At 47.8% G+C, this 18,037-nt stretch overlaps 1 protein-coding gene across 3 annotated transcripts in view; it reads left to right on the forward strand.

Annotated features, from left to right (window-relative positions):
- Window positions 1-11,199, forward strand: part of LOC138792220 (neuronal acetylcholine receptor subunit alpha-10-like) — a 77,485-nt gene extending 66,286 nt beyond the window's left edge. For all 3 annotated transcript variants that reach the window (XM_069969375.1, XM_069969374.1, XM_069969376.1), the window contains one exon: window positions 9,051-11,199. In XM_069969375.1, the coding sequence (XP_069825476.1) occupies window positions 9,051-9,676 (626 nt within the window). In that variant the 3' untranslated portion in view covers window positions 9,677-11,199. The remainder of the gene's footprint in view (window positions 1-9,050) is intronic.
- The last annotated feature ends 6,838 nt before the right edge of the window (window positions 11,200-18,037 follow it).

Consider the following 18,037-nt stretch of genomic DNA (forward strand, 5'->3'; position numbering starts at 1 on the left):
ATTATATAAGTTATATTCTTGTATATAGGAGCAGTATTATATAAGTTATATTCTTGTATATAGGAGCAGTATTATAGTAGCTATATTCTTGTATATAGGGGTCAGTATTATAGTAGTTATATTCCTGTATATAGGGGTCAGTATTATAGTAGTTATATTCCTGTATATAGGAGCAGTATTATAGTAGTTATATTCTTGTATATAGGAGCAGTATTATAGTAGCTATATTCTTGTATATAGGGGTCAGTATTATAGTAGTTATATTTTTGTATATAGGGTCAGTATTATCGTAGCTATAGTCTTGTATATAGGGGGCAGTATTGTAGTAGTTATATTCTTGTATATACAGTAGGGGCAGTATTATAGTAGTTATATTCTTGTATATAAGGGCAGTATTATAATAGCTATATTCTTGTAAATAGGGGTAGCATTATAGTAGTTATGGTCTTGAATATAGGGGGCAGTATTATAGACGTTATATTCCTGTATATAGGAGCAGTATTATAGTGGTTATATTCCTGCATATAGGAGCAGTATTATTGTAGTTATGCGGTTCAGGGAAAAAACAGAGTGCTGCACCTCACACCTATGGCTGATACTAGTGCCGCTAGGCTAAAATAAAAAACACATCAGAATTTTGTGTATGAATTGATCAAGTCATACTGCCCCATGTACCTCGTGCCGGTATCTGATACACATGGGTCCCTACACTAAGTCCACACCATGCCAGTCAGTGGCCACCAACCCCGCAGGCGTGCACAGCCAGGGAACGAGGGCCATGGGACGGCCCTGCGACCCCCATGCCACAGGACCAGACCCAAAAACACCACACCAGAACCCGGCCAGCACCGCCGGCGGAGAAGGTCGCCCCCAAGCAGCACAAGTCTGGATAAGGTATTACACTCACCATAGCTGCAGCAAACAGAATGGGAAAAAACAGGAGGGATTAAAACCATGTGCACTGTTGGCTTCCGGTTCCGGCGCCATGTGAGACAGACGTGCCTGAGCTCCGCTCCGTCCTCGCTTCCCTGCACTTAACAGCCCGCACACCCGCACGCTGCCGGAATCACCTCCGCCAGGTCCCTGTGACTCCCGGCTCGGAGATGGACCGTTTTCTCCATAAAAAGGGCGCACAGCCGAAACCTAAGGGCCGCGGAAAGACGCGGAGGACGACGACCGGTGCCGCCAACATGGCGCCGTCACCCTCCTCGTCTCGGGTAACCTCACCAGACAGGTCAGAGAGGGGATTTTCGGGGGGCGAGGAGGAAGGAGAGCCCTATACAATAGACTATACACAGTTGGCAGCAGAGGTGGCTAAGCACATAGTGCCGGGAATTCAGGAGTCAGTCACGGCTGCAGTGAAGAGCACGCTGCGGCAGCTGCAGAAAGATATGGCTGCACATGGCCAGAGGCTTAATGCTGTGGAGGAGAGGGTGCGGGTGATGGAAGATGAATATGATAAAGCTCCTGCCAGACTACAAGCAGTGGAGCAAGACAACAAGCGCCTGTGGGAAAAGGTGGAAGACCTAGAAAATCGGTCTAGGAGAAATAATCTCCGAATAATAGGAGTCCCTGAATCAGTTAAGCAGCGTGAGCTGGAGCAGTTCTGTGAACAAGCCCTCCCTACCATGTTGGGGATTTCACACACATGCAAGATCGAGCGTGCACATAGACTGGGGCCTGACTTGCGCCCGGGACAGGATAGAGGAGTCCCCACAGGGCTGCACCAAAGAGACCGCCCGAGGCAGACTATAGTTAAATATCTGAACTTTACAGATAAGGTCGCCATCCAGAGGGCATTCAGGAACCGGAGGGAACCTCTGGAGGTGGAGGGCCGCAGAATCCTAATTTTTGCAGACTTCTCGGCTGAGGTCACGAGGCGGCGCAGACTTTTCTCCCCTGTGTGCACTGCCCTGTATAACATGCAAGTACGCTTCGCCTTATTATATCCTGCTATACTGAAGATCTTCCACCATGATGGATCCTTTTCTACTTTCTCATCACCTGGAGAGGCATCGACATTTATGGAGGAAAACATGAGCAACAACGACACATGGCCCTCGACGGCGCAGCGCAGTCGCGTGCTGCCCTCCTCGCCTAGGAAACGACCCCCGACGCCACAGGGGGAAGATCTCCCTCAGAATCTTTCAGAGCCGCTAAGACATCGAGATTCTTCTCCGAAAGAGCAGAGACTACAGCGCTCCCCGAGGTCCAGGGAGCGAGACGTTGACTGAGATCGGCTAGCGCTCCGGCTTGCTAGGAGGCGATGCCATGTAGAGGACCTCGGTGATGACTGCGGCTTCAGTTTCCTGCCACCCACTCATCGACTGCATCTCGTTGCTTGGGCTCCCATGGACGGGGGACATTTTGAGGCCGATCGCCCTGATACCTGAGATGTTTCTTGCCCGTGGGAGGTGGTTTGGTTAAGCTCACAAGCGGGTCACCTTAGAAATGATGCGGGTCTCCCCCTCCCCCCCCCTCCTTCCCCTCGCTTCCCCTCATCCCATGCCATGCCTTCCTTCCCCTACTTCCCTCCCCCTCATACCTTCTTCTCTTTACATTCTCCCCTAGTGACCCCCTTCTTCCCTCTCCCCACCTTTTCCCTCCCCCCCCCTTTTTTTTTCCTCCTTCTTGCCCTGCTCACCCACCATTCCTTCTTTCCTGGTCCCCTCCTTCCTTCCCCTACTTCCCTCCCCCTCATACCTTCTTCTCTTTACATTCTCCCCTAGTGACCCCCTTCTTCCCTCTCCTCACCTTTTCCCTTCCCCCCCCTTTTTTTCCTCCTTCTTGCCCTGCTCACCCACCATTCCTTCTTTCCTGGTCCCCTCCTTCCTTCCCCTACTTCCCTCCCCCTCATACCTTCTTCTCTTTACATTCTCCCCTAGTGACCCCCTTCTTCCCTCTCCCCACCTTTTCCCTTCCCCCCCCTTTTTTCCTCCTTCTTGCCCTGCTCACCCACCATTCCTTCTTTCCTGGTCCCCTCTCTCTTTTACAACCTCTTCTCCCTCTTACCCCCTTTTTTTTTTTTTTTTTTTTTTTTTTTTTCATTTCTTTTCTCTCCCTGTTCTATCTACCATGCCTTAGTATATGGCCCTTACCTCGTCCTAGTTGCGGGGATGGACGAGGCATCTTGTAATACTGGACGCAAACGTTACTCATATGGGAAGAAGTGAAGTCCCTAGGCCAAGGTTCGCTGGGACACCTTGCTCCCTCAGGGGAGGACCCCGGCAACGGTCTTTATGTTATGTTTATTTTGTATACCTTTCTGTTAGTTTTAGTTTAACTGTTGGGGTTAGGGTGGGGGGTGGGGGGGTATGCTCACAGTCCCTTATGGCCAATGTACAGGACACCCTTACTAGGCTCCAACAGTTGCGATAAAATGGTTCGCATTGTCACGTGGAACGTGAAGGGCCTTAAGTCCCCCCACAAGAGGGGCATGGTCCTACGACATCTCAAAAAACTCTCCCCTGACGTAGCGCTCCTCCAGGAAACGCACCTTGTCAAGGACGAGTTTTTTAGACTCCGAAAATTCTGGGTAGGGGAAGTCTTTGGGTCCCCGGCAAAGGATAATAAGGCTGGGGTTATTATATTAATTCATAAAAGGTTCAGTCATGAGGTATTATCCACTTGGGAGGACACAGAAGGCAGAATCTGCACTTTACACATAAAAACTCAGGCCGAGGAATTCCTCCTGGTGAATGTCTATGCGCCAAACGAGGCCAACAAATCCTTCTTCTCTTCCTTGTCCGACAGACTGCTAGCAGACACTGTTCTACATAAAGTCATAGGGGGTGATTTCAACGCAGTGATGTCTCACCAGGAGGATAGGCGGTCAGGGAGGGAGGGAAAAGCGATGCCTAGAAATAGGGACAAAATTCTCTCGTTGTGGGCCCTGTCCCTGGACTTGGTAGACTCCTGGAGGTGGAATAATCCAGATACTAGGGAATTTACTCATTATTCCCACCCCCATGACTCTTGGTCCAGACTGGATTATTTCTTTCTTCCACCCTCCCTGTTAACTCGCATTGATAAAGTTATGATCGAAGATATGATAATTTCTGACCATTCTCCGGTTTCCCTAGTACTTCATGATATGCTGCCAAGGGGGTCTGATTTCTTGTGGAGGTTCCCTGTGGGGTTGGCCAGAGACGAAAATTTCAAGGCGTTCCTCAAAGGTTGGTGGTTCGAGTATGCTGCGAGCAACTCGGAGCACGCACACACACCCCAGCTTTACTGGGAGGCGGCTAAGGCGGTTTTAAGAGGGCGGATAATGGGATACGTAGCTTCACTGAAGAAAACATCCTTATCCCACATCAAATCCCATAGTGAACAGCTCCGGCTGGCGTACTCCTCCTTTGTCGCTCACCCTTCACATGAAACTAAATCTAAATGGCAGGCCGCCAAGGAGGCGTACGAAACCTGGGTGGAGAAAAAGGAAAATATATATCGCAGTCACTATGATGCTGCCCTGTTCCGGCATGGGAACAAATCGGGAAGGCTATTGGCCAACCTAGCTAGAGGCCCCCGGGATCAACATCACATCCAGGCACTCAGGGATCACGCAGGCAAAATGCACACACATCCTGCTGAGGTTAATGCGGTACTGAGGGATTACTTTAAACGGTTGTACTCCGGCACCTCAGTTTTGACCTCCCCTAGATGGGATTGGCTTAGCGAGTCTAGACTACCCACTCTCACCGACGATGAGAGGAATGGTCTAAACGCACCAATTACTCTTGAGGAAATCTCCAGGGCTATAAAACAGCTGAAACCCAATAAGGCACCAGGCCCTGACGGGTTTACCGGGGATTTCTTCAAATTGCTGTCTGAGGAAGTGGGCCCTCCTCTGCTCTCCCTGTACAACGCTTACCTACATGACCTGACGGTCTCAGAAGAAATGAATACCGCAGTAATCAAAGTCCTACCAAAACCCGGGAAGGATCTCACTCACCCGGGCGGGTATAGACCAATCTCCCTTATTAATATAGATCTAAAACTTCTCTCCAAAATTATGGCGGATAGATTGGCGCTGGTTTTGCCACGTCTTATATCTCCAAACCAGGTGGGCTTTGTACAGGGACGGTCAGCGGTGACAAATTTGAGGAAGGTAATTGCGGTGCTTGATGAAGTACATTTACGGCCCGACCTGCACCCCTCCCCCGCCATACTGTCTATAGATGCCGAAAAAGCATTTGACAGTGTGAGATGGGAGTGGGTGTGGGATGTTATGCAGACAATGGGTTTTGCGGGTCCCTTTATGAACTACTTACACTCACTATACTCTTCCCCTCAGGCTAGGGTGGGGACCCTGGGGTTTTTATCTGCCCCCTTTTCACCGACTAAAGGAACTAGACAGGGCTGCCCCCTCTCCCCCTTACTATTTAATATTGCCATCGAGCCTCTCTCGAGGGTGCTAGCCAACCGAGCTACCGTGGAAGGAATACGGGTAGGAGGCATCCCAGTAAATTCAGCGCTATTTGCAGATGATTTATTAATCTTCCTGGCCAACCCGACTAGGGACCTGTCGCAGGTATTTAACCGCCTATTGGACTTTGGCATACGCTCAGGCTTTCGCATTAATGTAGCTAAAAGTACCTTACTAGAATTGAGGGCCTCCTCCTCTAGATTGACGCAACACTCCTTGGACACGACAGTCTCTATCTCCAGGACTAATCTGAGATATTTGGGAATATTGGTGGGCACTAGCCCGGGCACTCTATATGGGCTTAATTTCCCCCCCCTCATCCAGTCGATTCTATCCTCCTTGGAACGGTGGAAAAAGCTCCCGTTACCATTGTTGGCCAGATGCCACTTGATCAAAATGATGGCCTTCTCGCGGTTACTTTACCCAATGCAAACACTCCCAGTATTGCTGAAACATGATGATATCCGCAGGCTAACTACGGCCTTCACACGTTTTCTGTGGGGAGGACGGCGCCCACGCATAGCCCTTAAAAAACTACAACTGTTCCGCGATCAGGGAGGGGTAAACTTCCCCGATATAAGGCGCTATAACCTTGCGTGTCTTTTACGGCACGGGGTTGACTGGCTGAGGGGGGGGGGACCCTACTCTAATGTGCACCTGGAGGGGGCGATGGCGGAGCCTTGGCCTCTCTCAGCGGTACTATATACAAGACTCCCTGCTCTTCCGCCACACATAAAAAAAAGTATCTTGTTGAGGGACACTTTGATAGCATGGAAATCTAGCCTCAAGGATCTAGACCTGCCCTTTAGCATTGGCAAATATATGCCCCTATGGTCCCATCCGGAATTGCACCCGGAAATAAAGAGCAAATTATACCATAAATGGAGGGAAAAGGGATTCCACTTGGTAAAACATGTACTACATGAGGTCGAACACAGATACTTGACTTTTGCTGAAATCCGATCCAGATATGCGGTGGGTCCGGGCCACTTTATGGTATATTCCCAACTTATGGCCTTCCTCAAACCAAGGTTGAGAAATCTCAAGTCCATGTATCACTCCTCCTTCTTAGACGATGTAATACAGGTAGAGAGTCCTGTACATTCCCTTTCGTATTTATCATGGGCACTAAGGAGGCAGGCTTCGGTGTGCTCTTCTCCACGGGTGTTCTCTCATTGGGAGTCCCGTTTTGAACGACCAGACCTTTCCAAACCAATTCTGGATGCATGGTCTGCCATACGCAAGGCGGTAATAAGCGAGACGTGGCGGGAAACACACTTCAAAATCATACACAATGCCACCTATGGGTTTAACCTGCCCAGAACTCCCACTAACCCGGAGCGCATCGAGGCCTGCCCAAATTGTGGGGAGGGAAGAACAGACTTGGTGCATGGCTTGGTTACCTGCCCTATGACGAGGCTCTTTTGGGTTCGGTTGAAGGAGCTGCTTCGACAAAAATTGAAAGTTAATTTATCGTTAGAGCCGTTGGCGATCCTGTTTCATATACCACAGTCTGAAACCCACATCACGTCTCTGACCCATATCATTCTGCTAGTGGCTAAGAGATGTTTATTGGCCAACTGGCTGGTTCCCCGCATGCCCACCCAGAGTGATGTGATATTTCAGGTCACCCGCTATATGCAATGTGACCAACTAGAGGTCTTACGGAACAAAGAAAAGTCAACGCAGGGTTTCTTTAAGAAATGGTCATCTTTTATCTGCAGTTTCCTCTCTCAGGAAGATATCATTAAAATCATGTTGCCATTTAAGGACACACTGTGGTATATGAGAAAGGATGTGGCAGGCACCCTTGGAAAGTTAAAACTACCTGTGACGCCGCGAAGCTAGATTGTGGCGCCACATTCTGATTTGATGGAGGATGTGTCCTGGTTATCCGAGGGTCTGTGAGCATTGGGGGTGGGTGGTCGTGGGAGGGGGGGTAGCACATTATTGTTGATAAGTTATGGTTTACCTGTTATTTTTCAAATTTACTGTAAGCCTAGGATACTCATGTCTTAGGGGCAATGTAAATCTGTGTTTGTACAAGTGTATCTTTACTGTTCTATCTAGTGGGATGTTGTCTCCCTCTACAACTTTTAGACCTGTATAAAATTGGAAATAAAACAAAATAAATAATTAAAAAAAAAAAAAAACCATGTGCACTCAGGTGTCTCCTGCTAATTGCGGTCATGTGGGTCTCACCAGGAGGAGTGCAAAACACGGAGAAAAGAGAGAAACAAAATGCGGTTCAGGGAAGAAACAGAGTGCTGCACCTCACACCTATGGCTGATACTAGTGCCGCTAGGCTAAAATAAAAAACCCATTCTGTTTGCTGCAGCTATGGTGAGTGTAATACCTTATCCAGACTTGTGCTGTTTGGGGGCGACCTTCTCCGCCGGCGGTGCTGGCCGGGTTCTGGTGTGGTGTTTTTGGGTCTGGTCCTGTGGCATGGGGGTCGCAGGGCCGTCCCATGGCCCCCGTTCCCTGGCTGTGCACGCCTGCGGGGTTGGTGGCCACTGACTGGCATGGTGTGGACTTAGTGTAGGGACCCATGTGTATCAGATACCGGCACGAGGTACATGGGGCAGTATGGCTTGATCAATTCATACACAAAATTCTGATGTGTTTTTTATTTAGCCAAGCGGCACTAGTATCAGCCATAGGTGTGAGGTGCAGCGCTCTGTTTCTTCCCTGAACCGCATTATTGTAGTTATATTCCTGTATATAGGAGCAGTATTATAGTAGTTATATTCTTCTATATAGGGGCAGTATTATAGTTGCTATATTCTTGTATATAGGAGCAGTATTATAGTAGTTATATTCCTGTATATAGGAGGCAGTATTATAGTAGTTATATTCCTGTATATAGAGGCAGTATCATAGTAGTTATATTCTTGCATATAGGATCAGTATTATAGTAGCTATATTCTTGTATATAGGGGGCAGTATTATTGTAGTATATTCTTGTATATAGGGGGCAGTATTATTGTAGTATATTCTTGTATATAGGGGGCAGTATTATAGTAGTTATATACCTGTATATAGGAGCAGTATTATAGTAGTTATAATCTTGTATATAGGGAGCAGTTTTATAGTAGTTGTATTCCTGTATATAGGAGCAGTATTATAGTAGTTATACCAAAGTTCATGAATAGAAGTAAGCAGTAGCACTCACCCGTATGTTTCAGCTAAGCGGCTTTATTGTATCCACAAGTTGCGGGGAGGGAGGGAGGTGTGTACGCGTCCTGGGACGGCCGTTTCGGGGACACGCTCCCTTTGTTGACCAGGTACATCTCACTACTCTCATTATAGTAGTTATGTTCTTGTATATAGGGAGCAGTATTATAGTAGTTATATTCCTGTATATAGGAGCAGTATTATAGTAGTATATTCCTATATATAGGAGCAGTATTATAGTAGTTATCCCGACATGGAGAGAGAGGAGCGGCTGCACATCACACCTATGGCTGATACTAATGCTGCTAATCCTATTTTAAAAAAACAACTTCAGGATGTTGGTATTATATTAGTTATATTCTTGTATATAGGGAGCAGTATTATAGTAGCTATATTCTTGTATATAAGGGCAGTATTATAGTATTTTCTGGTTATTTTCTCTCTGTAGGAAAGTATTACATCGCCACCATGACAATGATCACGGCCTCGACAGCCCTGACCATATTTATAATGAATATTCACCATTGTGGCCCAGAAGCAAAACCTGTCCCCAAGTGGGCAAAGAAATATATTTTACAATACATGTCAAGGATATTCTTTGTCTATGAGGTGGGGGAGAGCTGCAGAAGACCTAAAACTGAGACTGAGAAACCACCCAAAGTGCAGGTTATGAATGGACAAGCCAAACTGGAGGACCCTGGAGCCATACTGAAGGAGAGTGACCACAAAGACACAGCTATGAAGGAGGACCTGAACTGGGGGAAGGAAGATGCTTCAGGCAATGGACACAGTGCCTGGAAGCAGCCTGGAAAGTATGAGAACAGTTCTAATCAGTGTGGGGGTGGGAACGGTCATGGGTGTGGAGAATGCCCCACGAGCCATTGCCTGTGCCACAATGAACGCCTGCTTAAAAACATTGAATATATGGCCAACTGCTTTAGAGAACAAAAGGCAGCACAGAAACGGACCGGGGAATGGAAAAAAGTGGCCAAGGTGATGGACCGTTTCTTCATGTGGGTGTTCTTCATCATGGTGTTTTTCATGAGTGTTCTCATTATGGGCAAAGCAATCTGAGAAACATCGTCCATCGTGATGTTAAGGCTTCTTCAACCTTTATGGATCCAGAATTTCCATTCTGTCCATCCAGCATGGCTAGCTTCATCCCAGTGCTCATACCATACCATACTGTCCTCCTATGAAAGGGTTGGGCCAATGATGGGCAATACTATATGGGGTTCTGAAGCCAATGTCAGTCTACAAGTTCAACCATGTGATAAATGGTTGTCTGATCAGTAGTTGTAACTGCAAAACCTCATGGCCATTAAAAATGGAAAAGGTAAAGCCATCATAGATGTATTGTCCATAGAGTAGACTCCAAAGAGGCAATGTCTTGTATAGAATGGATAGCTTTTTCTGTCCACGAAGTCCAACTACATTATCTTACCAATAATGGTCCAAACTACTCTGTCCCTTCCAGAACTCTCGGCAAGACTCCTCTATTCCTAAAGACTACTCTTTCCCAAGACGACTTTGTCCTTTCTAGACCCCTCTTTCCCTTCCAAACCCCTCTGTTTCCCCTCCAGATTCCTTCATTGCCCTCTAAATCCCTTGGCCCCCACCTTGTCTCCTTCAGACTCCTCTGCCCCCTTTAGACTCTTCTGTTATCTACCTTTGTACCTATGTACCTTTCAGATTCCTTTCTTTCCCCCTCAAAACTACTTCTTCCCCTCCGTCCCTTCCAGACTCTTCTTGCCCTCTGTCTATTTAAGACTTCTCTGTCCCTTCCAGACACCAAATCCTCCTCCAGACCTCTCCTTTCCCTATAGACCCCTCTGTCCCCTCTATATTTCTCCTTAGACTACTCAATCCCACTCCAAATTTCTCTGTTCTTTTGGAAGATTAAATTCTGCCAAATGAGACAAAATATTAAGTATGTTGAAACCAAACATCCCAATACCTCTCTATCCTGACTCCTGCCATCTGGGTAAAGGTCCCTATACACCTTAGACTATAGTCGGCTGTACTCGTCACTCATATCGGGTTCAGCTGTCAATCTAATGTGTATGGGGCTGTCCTTACCAGTCACCTCTAAACCCAGAGCTCTGTCACCTGTCTCCATAGAGAACACAGGACTGTTTGCCCGCGCTGAACGTTCCGGTGTGGGGAGGACAGACGTCCGTCGAAAGAGATAACTAAGGACCAGATAATCGTTTGGCTGTCAGTTATTGAAGATGTATGGCCAGTTTAAGTTATTAGATGCAGGTTCACATGTAATGCATCGGGGCACCTTATCCTGTAATCACTGCATAGCAGCTTAGGTCATTGTCCGGGCCTTCAGCCATCCAGCACTCCTGGAGTCCACAGATAATAAGTAATACTGTTTACATTGTACAAGGCAATGGATCACGGTTCCCCAGTCATTCTGGAGTCTACAGGTTTCATCAGATTGCGCAGAACATCTTAGGATATCTACAACCATATTGTTCTTCATTTCATCTCACGCCATCCTCACATTGAACCCATAATGTGCTTGTTCTATAACTTGTTACCAGTCATGTGCCCGGACCGCTTCATGGTGTATACGGAATAAAAATCTGTTGGTCAAGAGTGTGTTGTGTCTATACAGCCCCATATAATGCCAACAACTTGTATCCTCCTATATATATATATCTGAATGAACACTGGCTCCTCCAGGACGGGCAGGTAAGACTAAGTGAAAACTGGGAAGGAATGTGAAAAGCACTTCAGAGGATAGGGATGGAGTGGCTCCCACCTGCCATGATGAGATTACGAGAGTGGGCAGTGATCAGTCATACCAGGCGGATAGACCGGTTGTAGCACATGCTGCCCCTGAATGGTCTGGACCCCCCCACCACCAGTGAACATCCATCTATAATTCATGTGCGGCCGCCTGGAAGCAGCTGCGCCTCACGTGGACTCTGAAGGTGACAAGTTTTAAGCTCAGATGTAAATTATTTAAGATACAGATTTCCATTATGACAGGAAAGGTTTCGTAATAGTGCGGGGAATGGACAGGAGGCGCTTACTATAGCTGAAGGGCGGATGGGGATACTCGCTGACAGCTGCAAAACTACAAGCTCCAGCATGTGCTGATAGTCGAAGATCACCAGCATTCCTGGAAATTATACTTTATTTTCATATTTAAAAGGCCTGCATGGATAACTAGTCGTCTCTGTGGTCAGGTAGAGTGATCTACGAATGCTCTGCCCAGCCCCACCATATTACACACCCCAGAATCAGCATATAACACTTCTCAGTACCAGGTCCCCAGTATAAGACACATCGCAGTATCAGGTCCCCCACCATATTACACACCCCAGAATCAGACTCCCAGCATATAACAAATTTCAGTACCAGGTTCCCAGTATGACACATCCCAGTATCAGGCCCATAGCATCTTCCACACCCCAGTATCAAGCCCCCAGCATCTTACACACCCCAGTATCAGGCCCCCACCATATTACAGAACCCAGTATTAGGCCCCTAGCATATTACGTACTCAAGTATCAGGTCGCCAGCATGTTACACACCCCAGTATCAGCTGCTTGCTAGCAATGACATAGAGAATGGAGAGAGGAGGATGAACTCTGCTTGCCAGCAGTGATAATAATTGATACATAACTTATTACTGGCAGCAAGCAGCTTTAGAGATCATCCTCTTCACTCCACCAATACCCTTCTCTATGTCACTGCCAGCAAACAGAGTTCAAAGAATAATCTCTGAAGCTGCTTGCTGGCAGAGATAAACAGTTATGTGGACAGAAAAGTTGATTAAGTGATTACAGTGAAGTTACATCCAGTGACTCACAGGGAGCATCTTCTCTTATCGGAGTCATTCATTTTTCCTTTTCTTCTCCATCTGGCCCAGCCATAACAAAGACTTCTCCTGAACAAAACTTGTCTCCACAGAATCTGACAGACAAAAATGTTAGGCTCTTTGCTCCAGCACCATCCTCACCTCTATACAAAGTCCTTATCTGTGTTGCCCCGCACTGTAATGATGCCCCCTTTGTGGTCCCATTGAGTATCTAGGCCCTTAAATCATACATAGGCCCCATCGATGCTCTCAAATAGTAGTAAGGCCCCATCTTTACCCCCTCATACAGTAAAAAACCCTCTGTACCTCTAAATAGAAAATAAAGTCCCTCTGTTACCTCATAAAGTAGTAAGGTACCTCTGTCTCCCCCCCCCCCCATGGATAGTCTCCCTGGTAGGTAGATGCCTTCTTGTAGGTGACCCCCTTTAGTATGTAGTTTCTTCATGTAGGCATCCCCTGAAGGTAATCCCCCTGGAACTTAGCTCCCCTAATATGTAGTATCCTCCAATGTAGAAGGGACCCCCCCTGTGGTGGTCCCTCTGTTGGTTATTCCCACTCCCCTTGTTAGGCATCTCCCCTGTTGGTTAAACCCTGCCCTAACACCCCACCTGTGTAATAAAAAAAGCCATACTCACTTGGCTGCAGCACTGCAGTCCTCCGGACACTCCTCTCCGTGCTCTGTGAGCGCACAGGGAGCTGGGAAAAGAGAGCAGCCACTTATGGCTAGAGGCAGAATACTGAGTATAACATATAAAGATATGTAATAAGTAAATCACATAAATAGGACAAAAGAACATAAATTATAAAATGGTTAAAGTAAAAAAAAAATATCTATGATAAAAATATATACAGTGGTGCCTTGGTTAAAGAGTAACTTGGATTGAAAGCGTTTTGCAGGAAGAGCTCACAGTTTTTCAAAATTGAAACTTTGTTTAGGGGCACCCTGTACTGGGTGGGAGGGGAAGTGCACAGTGGGGTCTACAGCCTTGTACTCCAGGCTGGGGCTTACATCAGGGGACAGGACTGTGGAGATAATCTCTTCATAGCTGTAACCCATCTCTCCCCTGCTGTACTGTGCCCACATCTGCCCTGCTCATTCCTTCATGCTCCCTGCAGTCTCTGTCAGCCCTTGTGTTTCCCATCCTCTCTATTTCTGCTATAATGTGCTTGCACTCACACTCACTGCTACACACACTGCTTCTATAATCCGCCTGCACTTACACTCAGCCATTTGCACTGCTGTATAGAGAAGTTTCTGGCACTGTCCTCCTGCACAGCTCTGTGATTCTCACTTCCTGATTGGTCCATGCTGAACACACACCCCTTCACCATTGCTGTCATGTGACCACACAGCCCTCTGACAGCAGCCCTGCTTCTCTATTCTAGTCTGTTGTACTATGCTCCTGCATTATGGGAATCTGCACCTCTATTCTACAAACTGTGGCTGTTTTTTCATTCTTATGCGGTTACTATACATTATACTTCACATGCTGCTTGGCTATACTCTAGTGACCTATAATATGACATATTCAGCTTTCTAAATGTTTGTTTTACATGTTATTCTTAATAAAAAGTCATTTTTGGGGTGTGGAACCATTTTTCTGCATTTCATTGATTCCTTATGGGAAAAATTTAGTGATTTACATTACAAGCTCGGTCCCAAAACGTATTATGCTCATAATGCAAGGCACCACTGTAAACATATGTAATGTATAATATATAACTATTAATTTTTTTCATGGAGAGAATCCACCTGACTCCCAGGAGCGTACGACTGGTGAAGGGTTAATCTCCAGCACAGTTTCAGGTCTCTTCTCCCCACAGACTTGGACTTCACAAAACCTACGGAGATTAAGTGTTATCTGGTTTGTCCAAACTCATTAACAATTTAAAAGGCTTCCATCTCCGCGTCTTCTATCTCCAGACGGAATTTTCCGCGCTCTGACTTATCAGACAGCTTATAGCCGACGCGGAGCTTATACCGCAGAGATAAGAAAGTGCTGGGTGTTAAAATTAACACACGCCGCGCACTCCACAACTGGGTCAAACTAAGTGAAGGACAACGGGGGAGGAGAGCAAAAGGACAGGACACAAGTGTGCTGATGGACACTGATGGCGGTTACTGGTGAGGGTCACTCATGGTGGTCACTGATGGGAATCACTAACTAGGGTCACCAATGGTGGTGACTGATGGGAGTCGCAAATGGCGGTCACCGATGGCGGTCACTGATGTGGGTCACCTTCTGACCTTCTTAGATGTCACTGTTTATACATTAGTGACTGTCCCATTATAAGCTATACTGTAATCTACTCTTCACCCATTGTCCATCCATCAACCCATCATCCATCCTTCATCTATTACCATATCTGTGATCTATTCCTGATCCATCAGTTCATTCATCATCCATACATCAATGCATCGCTCATCTATTCTTTCAAAACATCTATCATTCATTTATTATGCATTTATGGATTCATCCTAGATCCTTCTATTGTCAGTCTGTCTGTCCATTGATCCATCATCCACATATCATCTGTCCATCCATCTATTAATCATCCACCTCATTTCCCCATCATTATCCTTCCTGCCACTGATTACATAGAGAGGACCTCTGGCTTTATACAGTTGGAGATCTCCTTGTTGTATTGTAACTTCTCCTAAACCTTCTGCCTGTAGTGATCGCTTCAAGGAGGAGGAGCAGCCAGTGGTGGAGGAGGGGCAGCCAGTGGTGGAGGAGGAGCAGCCAGTGGTGGAGGAGCAACTGGTGGTGGAGGAGCATTGGAGGAGGAGCAGCCAGTGGTGGAGGAGGAGCAGCCAGTGGTGGAGGAGCAGCTGGTGGTGGAGGAGCATTGGAGGAGGAGCAGCCAGTGGTGGAGGAGCAGCCAGTGGTGGAGGAGCAGCCGGTGGTGGAGGAGCAGCCGGTGGTGGAGGAGCAGGCTGTGGTGGTGAAGCAGGCAGTGGAGGAGGAGCAGCCGGTGGTGGAGGAGCAGCCGTGTAGGAGGAGCAGCCAGTGGTGGAGGAGCAGCCAGTGGTGGAGGAGCAGCCGGTGGTGGAGGAGCAGGCTGTGGTGGTGAAGCAGGCAGTGGAGGAGGAGCAGCCGGTGGTGGAGGAGCAGCCGTGTAGGAGGAGCAGCCAGTGGTGGAGTAGCAGCCAGTGGTGGATGAGCAGCCAGTGGTGGAGGAGCAGCCGGTGGTGGAGGAGCAGGCTGTGGTGGTGAAGCAGCCAGTGGAGGAGGAGCAGCCAGTGGTGGAGGAGCAGCTAGTGGAGGAGGAGCAGCCAGTGGTGGAGGAGCAGCCAGTGGTGGAGGAGCAGCTAGTAGAGGAGGAGCAGCCAGTGGTGGAGGAGCAGCTGCTAGTGGAGGAGGAGCAGCTGGAGGAGGAGCAGGATGTGGCTGAGGAGCAGCTGGTGGTAGAGGAGCAGATGGTGGTGAAGAAGCAGGATGTGGGGGAGGAGCAGGATGTGGTGGAGGAGGAGCAGCTCGTGGTCGAGGAGCAGCCGGTTGTCAAGGAGCAGGATGTGGGGGAAGGGGCAGGCTGTGGTAAAGTAGCAGCCGGTGGTGCAGGAGCAGGAAGTGGGGGAGGAGCAGCTGGTGTAGAAGCCAGGGCAGCACTAACAGCTGCTGCTGCCCAAGGCCCTAAACTTGAAGACGCCCCATCTTGGGGAGCATGGGTGAGCGTGGTTGCGGCCACACGCATCTCTCTACATGTAGAAACATTGCCTAAATCACGTTTTTCATGGTTTTTAACGGCTTAAAACATAAATGAATTTCATTTGCATATTGCCTGATGGAATTCTCACCACAGGATTGGTAGGTAATAGCTTCAGGCATTATATTTAAAGCGACTCTGTACCCACAATCTGACCCCCCTAAACCACTTGTACCTTCGGATAGTTGCTTTTAATCCAAGATCTGTCCTGAGGTCTGTTTGGCAGGTGATGCAGTTAGGGCAGGGAGGAGAGAGAGAGGTTGTGCCAGCCTAATGCATAAAAGAAACAGATTGCTGAACTCAGGGAGATCAGCCAAACGACAACACTACCGGCTGCTAGTGAAAGCGCTCAATGCAGTGAAGTCCTAGTGCATTGCCCCCTGGGAAACATGAATATGCAAAAGAGGAGTCCGTGGAGCCTCATTGAAGAGTCTCAAAACACAGGACTAGCCAGATATCCCTCCGGTAAGGACCCAGCCAAGTGGCAGCTCCTGTTAGGAAACCACCAAATCCACCATGGAGGCTCCACGGACTCCTCTTTAGCCTAATGCATAGACATTCTAAGCCCAGGCCGTTGGGCACAGGGCTGCCAGTTTAAAGGTTGATGTTTATGACAATAACTGCATCCCCTGCTAAACGGACCCCAGGACAGATCGTGGATTAAAAGCAGCTATCCGAAGGTACAAGTGGTTTGGGGGCAGGGGGGATTCAGATTGTGGGTACAGAGTCACTGTCATACACCTGACCCATACCACCATACCCCCCCTCCCTTGAAAAGACACCAGATTTCCTGGCAAGTCTGAGCAGGAGGTGAAAGATTAAAAAAATAGAGAAAATAAAAAAGTTATTTCCTTACCCCTGCTCCTGCACCCCCTGCAAGGTGCTGCCCTAGGCATCGGACCATGGGTGCCTAGTGGTAAATACGGCCCTGGTAGTAGCAGGATGTGGTGAAGGAGCAGCTGGTGGTGTAGTAGCAGGATGTGGTGGAGAAGCCGCCTGTAGTGGTGGAGGAGCCGCCTGTGGTGGAGAACCAGTCGGTGGTGCAGGAGCAGGATGTGGTGAAGGAGTAGATGGTGGGAGAGGAGAAAGATGACGTGGAGGAACAGCCACTGGTGAAGGAGCAGGATGTGGTGGAGGGGACCTGGTGGTAATGTGGCCTGTGGTGAAGATCACTGTATAACCCCTCACACAGACCAGTGCAGCACGTGCCCTCCTCCTCCCCCTCTCCTGGTCTTTTAGGGATTTTAATAACTATAAAGTCACCAAATTTTCCTGGGGTAGTAGGTATGTAGGGTATAGTGCATCCTTATCTGGTAAGGTAAGTTGGTACAAAGTAGCTAGTACAGTCCGAACAATTTAGTCAGTACAGCTGGCTTATAAGCTGTACCGGCTGTGTCAGATATATCTGGGACAGCCGACACAACTTATATCTGGTACAGCCGGCACAACTTATATCTGATACAGCCGGCACAACCTATATCTGATACAGCTGGCAGAACTTATATCTGATACAGCCGGCACAACTTATATCTGATACAGCCGGCACAACCTATATCTGATACAGCCGGCACAACTTATATCTGGTACAGCCGGCAGAACTTATATCTGATACAGCCGGCACAACCTATATCTGATACAGCCGGCACAACTTATATCTGGTACAGCCGGCACAACCTATATCTGATACAGCCGTCACAACTTATATCTGATACAGCCGGCACAACTTATATCTGATACAGCCGGCAGAACTTATATCTGATACAGCCGGCACAACCTATATCTGATACAGCCGGCACAACTTATATCTGGTACAGCCGGCACAACCTATATCTGATACAGCCGTCACAACTTATATCTGATACAGCCGGCACAACTTATATCTGATACAG

The sequence above is a fragment of the Dendropsophus ebraccatus genome, chromosome 5 (assembly GCF_027789765.1).
Source record: "Dendropsophus ebraccatus isolate aDenEbr1 chromosome 5, aDenEbr1.pat, whole genome shotgun sequence".
Taxonomy (NCBI): Eukaryota; Metazoa; Chordata; class Amphibia; order Anura; family Hylidae; genus Dendropsophus; species Dendropsophus ebraccatus.